Source organism: Tupaia chinensis, unplaced genomic scaffold (genome assembly GCF_000334495.1).
Source record: "Tupaia chinensis unplaced genomic scaffold, TupChi_1.0 Scaffold142833_1, whole genome shotgun sequence".
NCBI lineage: Eukaryota > Metazoa > Chordata > Mammalia > Scandentia > Tupaiidae > Tupaia > Tupaia belangeri.
The window spans coordinates 79125-89413 of record NW_006202678.1 but is presented as its reverse complement, the minus strand read 5'-3'; the positions used below and the strand labels follow the sequence as shown (position 1 = coordinate 89413).

Sequence of the window (10289 nt, the reverse complement as noted above, 5' to 3'; positions counted from 1 at the left end):
TCTGTCATGGATGTCAACCTTCTCACAGGACAGGCTGCAGTGACAATTAGGAAGCCTTGTCCTAAACCATCTTTGAAGACCGTGTCAGTGAGTGAAGTGCAAACACAGACAGGGACAGTTCTTATGTGCACATGGGATATCTTTTGGAGATTATGACAAGCCCTTGGCAGAAACTGCACAGGAGTGAGAGCCTATGGCGTGTCCAGTGACTTTGGAATTTTACTTTAACTTCCTCCACAGAGTCATAAGGAAATTGGGTCACACTTCCTACAATAACCCTGCATGCAAATAAAAGCATAGCAGAATGAACAGAAACTGGCTTTAAAAAAACAAACAAACAAACAAACAAACAAAAAAAAAAACAGGTTTTTGCCTTAGGGCATGTGCACTTGCCAGAGAGAGACAGAGACAGAGAGGGAAAGTGAAAAATTATCCATCCCCCCAAAAGGGATGGCAACACTGCAACCCCTTTTCCTCTGTCCTCCCAGGATCTTGGGTATGCATGCACATGCACCCAGCATAGTTCTCAAGCCACTAGGTCCAGGACTCAAACTGCAGTCGCCATGTGGGAGTCCAACAACGGTAACTGCTATGCTGTCAGCTGGTCCCCAGAAACGGTCTTTTATGGGCATTTTGTTCATAGATTGTGCGCATTTCAGCTGAAATGCAATTTCTACCATCTTCTCTGTCTAATATCCTGAAGATATTGTGTCGTAATGGCTGGCTCTCTGTAAGAATCATGCTTCTGGTCAAAAAGTAAAATAATAATAATAATAATAATAAAAGGACGTTTAAATTCATGAAAGTGAAAGACAAGGATGGTTATGGTGACGATTAGGATGGTGACTACCATCTGAGAGTATTTATTTTCTAAATGTTTTCAATCATTTTACATTTTAATGCTTTAAATAATCTCAAATCACTTTAGATTCTACATTCTTGGGCACATAGCTATTTAGATTATTTGCCTGCTAAAATTCATCATTTTCAGTTTTTAAAAAAGTTTATGTTTTCAGTGAGAGAGGAAGACAGAGAAAGACGCAGTATTATCCTCATGCTGTGATCCACCCTGGTCTCAGCTGGCTTGCATCATGGGCACATGTGCATGCCTGGTGTGCTCAGTGAGGTCCCAGGACACAAACCAGGACCTTTCCCTGTGAGTTCTGTCTTGTCACGACTGTACCACCACCTTGCTCCATTTCCAAGTTTGTTTCTTTTTTTCTCCTGGTTATGTATGGCAATATTTTGCTTCCTTATTTGCCTGGACATTTTTGTTTGGATGCTAGTATAAATGTATAAATGTATAAATAGTATAAATGTTGAATTGTTGAGTTTAGATTTGGCTTTATTCTTTGAGATGTGTTAGACTGGGTTATCCTAGGCACTTTTTTTTTTTTAATAAAAAGCTATATTTGTCTTTACTCTAGAGATAATTCATCCCCATTATTCTACCTAATATCCTACACTTTAAGAGGTCTTTCTAGTATGGTTGGTAAAAAAACAAACTATTTTTATACCTAAATGAACTTTGAGAATATTTAGTCTACTGAGTTTTGACTCTGCTTTGGATGTTTTCATGTCTTCACATAATTCTTTTCATGCACGTGTAGATCTATATTCTTACCCCTCTGCCTATCTCCAGAGGGATATCTCTCTGATTCTAGTCCTTTTCCTTGCAAATTCAAGATAACATGGCCTCCCAATAATTGTTTTCTTCATTTAAGAAACAGTCATTCTCTATTTGAATGTTTCCCTCTGTGCTACAGCCTGGAAACTGCATTTGGGGTGCAGGGCTCACTTTGCTGGTTTCCCTTCTCTCAGTGGTTATGATCTCGCACTGCTTGTTGTGCACTGTCTGAAAATGTCTGTCTTATGTATTTTTGTAATTTTCTAGTTGCTTAAACCAAAAAATAAAATAAAATCTCTGTTACTTGATTGTGGCTCAAATCAGAAGTATTACTTCCTTTATTTTTAGAATGTATCATTCATACCATTTTCCTGTAATTCTTCTCTTTCAGACTAAAAATGAACTACTTAGGAGTGGAAATCATGTCCTGCTTATCTTTGTGTCACCTGTAGCTCCCACAGAATTTTTTTTTTTTTTTTTTTTAGAGTTTTTTTGCTTTAGGGTGCATGCACTAGCCAGGGAGAAAGAGGGAAAGAAATGGTGAGCGGGAAAGTGAGAAATCATCCCCTGGGAGGACGGTCACATTGCAATCACTTCTCCATTCTCCTCCGGGGATCTTGGGCATGCATGCACATGGACCCAGTGTGATTTTCAAGCCACTGGATCTGGGACTTGAACTATGGTTGGCCATGTGGGAGTCCAGAGACATAATAGCTATGCCATTTGTTGGCTCCACTCCCATAGAATTTTACACAGGACCCTGAAAAGAATAGCTAATGCTTATTTAGTGCTTCTGAACTTCTAAACATGTCATGCACTGATATTAGTGCTCTCAGGTTTATCCTACAACAGAAGTTATTATGATATTTATTTATATGTAAGGAGCCCAAGATACACAGAGATTGAGTAGCTTTCCCAGAATCTTGATTTAATAAATGTACTCAGTACATCTTCTACTCATTATTGAATAATGAGTTCTGAGGAAAAATGATCATTGTGTATACAATGCTAATAAAATGATAAAATTAAACTAAAAATTTTTCAGAGCCAGAAAAATGTAGAGAGAAGATTTAGATCACAAAGAGTTTAGCTGACTGAAAAAAAGGTCAAACACGGCTTCAGTGCAGCTACTGGGCCAGGCAGTGGCGTGGCACCAAACACAGCCCCTGTGGAGTTGATTCATGTAGAAAGTCCTGGGACTCGCAGAGGGTATGCTGTAGTGGTTACACCACTGGACTCCTACATGGCTGACCGTGGTTTGAGTCCTGGACCAAATGGCTTCAAAATCATGCTGGGCATGTGTGTGTGTGTGTGTGTGTGTGTGTGTGTGTGTGTGTGTGTGTGTTCTAGATCCCAGGGGGAAGAGGGGAAGGAAGGGATTGTGGCATGGCCATACCCTGCAATGATTTTTCACTTTCCCTTTCACTGTTTCTGTCCCTCTCTCTTGTGCAAGTGCATGTGCCCTAAGGGAAAAACCTCTCAAACAAAGAAGGTTCTGGGTTCATATCCTGGTACCTCCCTGAACATGCAGCACACTCACGACCATGATCTGGCCTGGCTGACTCTGGGAGAGGATGTGGTATCGAGACTCTCTTAGAGGTCCTGTCTTTCTTTTTTCCTTCCCCCCCTCTTTCTCAATCATAGAAGAAATAAACTTAAAAAAAATTCTTCATTTCATTGCAAAGTGCCTAAGGCTCATAAAAACAAGATACTTTATGGGGCCAGTAGGTGGGGTTGTGGTTAAGGTGCTGGACTCCCACATGGCAGACTGAGGTTCAAGTACTGGACCTGACAGCTTGCTTTCTTACTTTCTCTCTTATTAAGTTAAAAACAAATAATAATAATAATTAATAAAATTAAATAAATAATTATTTTTAAAAAGATACTTTGGCAGTTGTCTCTGGTATTTCAGAAAATACTTTTCCACAAACAGAAACAAACTTAGTTTCTATAACTAATCTAATCCTTTGATATATTAATACATAAATCAATAGATATAACTAGGCACCTATAATACAAAGAAGGATAGTAATAATAATTAAGATTATATTAATACTACTATATACTGTATAATTTTAAAAGATGTTATGTACTTTTAAGAAATATGCAGGTTTTGCCATAGGGTATATGCACTCGCTGGTGAGAGAAAGAGACACAGAGAGAAGAAAAGTGAGAAACCATCCCCAGGGGCCTTGGCCATGCCACAGTTCCTTCTCCTCCATTCTCCTCTTAGGAGCTTGGGCATGCATGCACACATTCCTGGTGTGTTTTCTAAGCCACTGGGTCTGAGACTTAACCGTTAGCCAGGTGGGATCCAGATTCTTAACCACCATGCTTCCAGTAGGCCCTTGTCTCCTTTTTAAATTTTTTTGAAAGATTTTTGCTATAGGCCAATACATCACAAGAGAGACAGAGACAGAGAGGCGGAAAGTGAGAAATCAACCCCCATGGGAGATGACCATACTACAGTCCCTTCTTCTCCACTCTCCTCTTGGGATTTTGGGCATGCATGCACATGCGCCTGGCATGAGTTTTAAGTCACCAAGTTGGGGGCTTGAACTGGGGTCGACTATAGGGGAGTCAAGTGAGATACTTGTTGGTACCCCCATTGTTTATTATTTTACTTACAGCTGAGGACATAGAGGCAAAGATAAATTGTGACATGGTCAAAGTTCTTGGAAAATAAACCGACTTAGCTAGGAGCAGCACTGGAGACCTCTGAATCTCAGTAAGGTGCCTTTTATCATTGTGAGCTATGAATATGCAAGGGAGTTTGTGGACTGCACCCCCTCTCCAGACAGGATTGGAGTTTTCTTTCACTTGGGCATGGTCGTTACTCACCCTGCTGATGCCATGTCGGGTCTCTGGCACACTAAGGTAAGGATACACTATATCCACTCAGGACGAAGATGTGCGGAAGATAAGAAATGTGTGTGCCCATTAAACACTAGTGTCAAGTTTTCCTTAAAGTCACAGACATGATTCTGTCCATTGTCCCCCTCAACACTTCTTTTACCTTCTCATTCCTCAAGCTATAGATGAAAGGGTTCAGAAGTGGGGTCACTACTGTGATGAGGACGGCAGCTACCTTGTCGAAATCCAGCGAATAGTTCTGATTGGGTCTCACATACACGAAGATGTTGCTCCCATAAGCAATGGACACAACTGCGATGTGAGAGGCGCAGGTAGAAAAAGCTTTCTGTCGCCCCTGGGCTGAAGGGATACGCAATATGGTAGAAATTATGTAGGTGTAGGACCCAGCAGTGAACGCCAGGGAACTCAGGATGACAAGAGCAGAGAGAAGAAAGTTTATCTTCTCAATGAGGTGAGTGTCTACACAGGCCACCTGTAGAAGAGGGGCAATGTCGCAGAAGAAATGATTAATTTCTTTGCTACAGTACGGTAGCCTTGTCACTACAATGGTTGGTACTAACACAGACAGGAAGGCGCCCACCCAGCAGCTCAGGACCAGCAGGAGGCAGGCTCTGCTGTTCATGATGATGGTATAGCGCAGGGGGTTACAAATGGCCACATAACGGTCAAAGGACATCACCGCCAAGAGGATAAACTCCACTGTCCCCAGAAAGAAGTAGAAATATGTTTGGGTGATGCAGCCAGCAAAGGATATGGTCTTCCTCTCTCCTAGGAGGCAGGCTAGCAGCTTTGGGGTAACGACAGTGGTGTACAAAATATCCAGAAAGGACAAATTACTGAGGAAAAAGTACATTGGAGTTTGCAGGCGGTGATCAGTCCATATTAGGGAGATGATGATGATATTTCCTGTTGCTGTCAATGTGTAAGTCAGTAAGAGAGTCAAAAAGAGGAGTACTCGCATTTCCAGGAGAGCTGGAAAGGCAATGAGAGTGAATTCAGTCACTGTGCTCCAATTTCCCATGTCCATTGCTACATGGTAGGCAGGGCTTCCCTGAAGAGGCAAGAAAAGGAAAACTACTTCGGTAATTCTATGAATATTTGTTGGACAAGTGTGATGCAGAGGGTCTTATATTGAGAGAGATGAGTTATGGCAGATAGTCCTCTATCGAAAACCACTGTTAGGCCACCTGGAAAAGTCAAAATACTACTTAGATACACTTTTTTCAGTAAAATGAAGGGATAAGACCATATTTTAAAAACTCTGAGCTTCCTCCTACTTATAAAGTTTATTCCTCCTTGTGCTGGCCCTTTGACTGATAGTTAAGAGAGCCGGATTCCCATATGGCTTACTTCAGTCTGAATCCCAGCCCCAATGGCTTGAAAAACATGGTACCTGTACATGCATACCCCAAATCCTGAAAGGATGAAGAAATGAAGCAGAAGGGATTGTAGTGTGGCCACCCCCTACATCTCTCTCTAGTGAGTACCTCCGGCCTCTAGCAATCTGAAAAAAAAAAAGAAAAATTCTATTCCTTCTCATGACATAAAATTTCTATTCTTTCCTACTCTTCCACCTTTACTTCTCCAGGGAAAAGCATACTGAGGGGTTAACTCAGACTCCCTTCAATTGTTCTGAAGTTTACCTTCAGTGAGAAATGCTTTTCCATACTTTGTAACCTTCCAATAAAGATTTTCTCTCACTTTGGCAGTTGACATTAATGGCTTGCTATGAGAAGATAAAAGTTGATTCACTTTTTCCTATACTTGACCTCCAGTGCCTTCCAAAAGCAAGCCAATATTTGAAAGGAAGAATAGCTCATGGTTCCTACCAGGCCCTTTAGATGATGCTTCATGAGGGACTAATGGGCGTCTTGCCTTGAGATTTTGCCTGTGTCCAAAACCTAACTCCTGCACCCTCAACAAAATTGTGTAATATATGCATGTTATCTGGTTAATTAATCTGGTTAACTAGTTGAGATGACAATATACTATGCTAAAATTAGAGAGGTACAAATTATAGATTACATAGAGGTAATTCAGCTTATTTAATTTACCTGATTGGCTGAAATCATGAAGTAGTACTTCAGAATCATCCAGTTTATTTTTATCCTGGTATGTAAGAAATGATTCTTGGGTGCAGATTCCCCCATTTCAGGTTAAAACTCTGTTCTATTTCTGATGTTGGTGATTTCTTTATGACTCCCCTCTTTGCTAAGAATGGTGACCACTTCATTTTCCTTCACCCCCTCCCTCCTAGCCCTTTCCTCAAGGTACGAGAAAAGCTTATATTCATATTTTCCTTTTCATTTGAAAACTTTCCTAATATCAGAAGTTTGCAAAGAATTTTTAAAATGCAGGGGCTGGCAGGTGGCATGGTGGTTAATATGCTGGACTCCCGCATAGCTGACCATATTTCAAGTCCCAGACCCAGTGGCTTGTTTTTTCACTTTCTCCAGTTAAATTCATAATAATAATAAATAAAATTAAATAAAAAATTCTAAAAAAAAAGAATCTGCAGATGCAAAAACAGAAAAGAAAATTATAATCTGTCATCAAATCTTTTAGAGAAATAGTGGCAACATTTTGATATATATACTTCTAGGCTATTTTGAAATTCAAATTATATGCAATGTATCTAAAATAAATCATACTAGTACACTATTTTGTGAGCAGCTTTCTCCTCTTTTTTAAAAATGTTTTTTTTTCTTTTATAGCACGTTGTATTTCCATGTCAATTCCAGAAACCTACAAGGCAATTGTTCATACTATATTTGATTCCATGATGGGACTATGATGTATTTAGCCAGTAGTTTAGTTGGAAATAAATGGTTTACATTTCTGGCTTGTGTAGATAATGATCAAGTAAATATTCTTTCACATAAATCTTTGTGCAGTTGTCTTATAAATCCCTGAGAATTTTCTTCTCTAATACAATGTTTATCTTCACTATTTCTATCTTAATATAAAAACAGGACAGAGACTGGTTCTTATAATATTAAATCTTACCTTACTAGAACAGTTAACAATGTAAAATCATGTATAGATCTTTTTCTTTGGTTCTTTGTCTGAGATACTACTTCTATATAAGAACTGAGGCTATCTAATCCTCTCGGGATCAGATTAAAATCTTGTACTCTTTCTCTCCCCTTTAAATCTTTTATATTTCTGACTTCAATTTTTCATCTGAAAAATTAGATAGCCGGGTACATATTTATAAGTTCTAGTCAATATCTCGGAGTCTAAATCTGTTACTTTTCAACTCCTTAAACTACCTCAAAGATTCTAGCTTCTTTTTTTTTTTTAAGAGTTTTTTTCTATAAGGCGTGTGCGCTGGCCAGAAAGACAGAGAGAGACACAGAGATAGAAAGCAAGAAATCACACCCCCCCCAGGGGGGATGGCCACACGGCAATCCCTTCTCCTCCATTCTCCTCTCTGGATCTTGGCCTCGCACACACACATGCTTGGCGTGAGTTTAAGTCATCAGGCCCGGGACTTGAACTACAGTCGACTACATGGGAGTTCAGCGACATAGCCATTATGCTAACTGCTGATCCCAAGATTCTAGCTTCTTTCATCCTGCAGTAAACAAACTCCCAAGTGATTTTCTAAAGTACTGCACAGAACCATATGATCATAGATACACATGCCAATGTGTCAGCACGTAAGATCGCAGGGAACTTCTGTCTGTTTTTTGAATATTTGTGTCATTATTTCAATAAGATTGTTCAACAGGAAAAAGATATTTCACATTGTAATATTTAAGTACTAATTAAGTTACTCTGAGATAGTTTTAAAAACTGGGTTCAGTCCCATGTACACCACCTCCAGCTCTGATATCCTGAGCTAATTCTTCACTTTGGAGCCAGAGCTACTATGAGAACTGAAGAAAATGATAGATTCAAAATGAGCTGCCACAAGGTTTAAATTAAATCACATGTGTGACAATACCTAACAGATTCTGGCTGAAACAAGGGGATTCTATTCAGCAAGGACTGAGGTAGACTTAAGGCTAAATAATTTTTATCTGAAGACTAACAATAAATTATGAAAACTTTACATTGTAATCAAGGAGTATTTTGAATGCATATTTAACTTGAATCCCTCTACATTGGCACCCATGACCACAAAGAATTTTGACAGACTATACACTTAAAATGAACTGGATGAAATTAATATAATATTAATAAATAAAGCAAAATTGAAAAGGTATACTTACATTTCACTGATTGTATAAGATGATGTAAACTCTCACATCACGTTTTAGACATGTAGACCTAGCAAGAGGCTCAAACTTTAATAATTATATATGTAGGGATAAATTCTGGGCATTATACTTGGAATTTTTTGGGGGCCAATTATATTCCTATGTATAACTCATAGAAAAAAATAGCTCTCGAAGATGAGATAACACTTAGGAGGTAAATGAGCTATCTAACTCCAGTATAACTCCTTCTCTTTTGTATCATTTCATATACTATTCCAGCCTTTGCTTGGATGGCTTTAGTGACTGGTAAATTATCATCTTGTTTTAGCCCTGGATGAAAAAAAAGCTGCTACTGTGAATAGAAAATTCCTTCTTTGCAGTTCAAATACACATTCATGTACCGACCTCATGGACAAAGTACTCCTCTCCCCCACCATAACAGCCATTGACACATGTCTGTGGTGTAAATACCCTCCTGCCCCACAGTGTCCTATGGAGTTCTGCCCAACGCCAATTCCACAGTACATTTTTGCAGACACATAATATTAGAGTTCTGTTACGTGGCCTGAAAACGTTGCAGGAATACATCAATTACAGCTGGATTATAGTGGATTTTCCTTAACATCCATTTGAGAAATCTATCTAGAAATTTATTAGTTCTTATTTCTCAAGTATATTTCCCCACGCAGAAAGGTGTTGTTTTGCCTCTTACATTGATTCTTAATCATTTAAACTACTTAGTAACTGAGCTTTACAGATACAGAATCTCACACAGTTAACTCACCTATCTATTGCTAATGCTGAACCCTTTGCAGGCATGCTCAGCAAGCCACAGCACAGTGAGGGAAACTCAGTTTCTGCTACCTCACTCCTTCCTGGTTGTTAGATTCTCTTTCCAATGAAGCTGTACTAAATGGTCTGGAAATTGCAAATGGTTCACCAGATTAAATGTGTCCTGAAAAAGATTTTTAAAAATCTACCTCTTTTTTTCCTTCTATAAACTAAAGATTTCTTTCTCCCCCCCCCCCAAATGGGTGAACTATGATTTTTTCATTGGCTTACTTGCCTTAGAGACTTAGAAGACAACAGCTCTTGGGGATATGGGTCAAAATAAGTTAATTAATACTATTGTTATAAAAGAATGTTCGTTCTGTACTATCTACTCACAATTACAAAGTTTTAGAAGGTCCCAAATAGACCTGTTAGGAAGCCCCTGGTGGTTTCCCCAAATATTTTGCTTTATACATTTTAAAGAAAAAAAGAATACTTTTTAATGTCCTTGACTGCAAGTTCTATCATCTTTGTCTTCCTAAACCAACTTCAATTGATTAATTTTTCTCCTCAGCGTAGCTTATGTTTTACTGCTTCTTTATATGTCTGGTAATTTTTTATTGAATATCAGAGAATATTCTCAAATATGCCTTGTTGAGAGAAAATAATTTTGTATTTCTGAAAGCATACCTGAGCTTTGTTCCTGGGTGCAGTTAAATTCCTTAAAACTTGTTTAATTATTTTGTATTTTGCTTTCAGTCTCTGAATAAGTAAAAATAGTATTAGAAAACTTCACATCAGGGAAGCCAGCA

At 38.7% G+C, this 10289-nt stretch overlaps 1 protein-coding gene across 1 annotated transcript; it reads right to left on the bottom strand.

Moving 5' to 3' along the window:
* Positions 1 to 4580: 4580 nt before the first annotated feature.
* LOC102471533 (olfactory receptor 6M1) lies at positions 4581 to 5522 on the bottom strand. Its single transcript, XM_006163691.1, has one exon. It carries the CDS (start codon positions 5520 to 5522, stop codon positions 4581 to 4583), a length of 942 nt encoding a protein of 313 aa, XP_006163753.1.
* Between the last annotated feature and the right edge of the window lie 4767 nt (positions 5523 to 10289).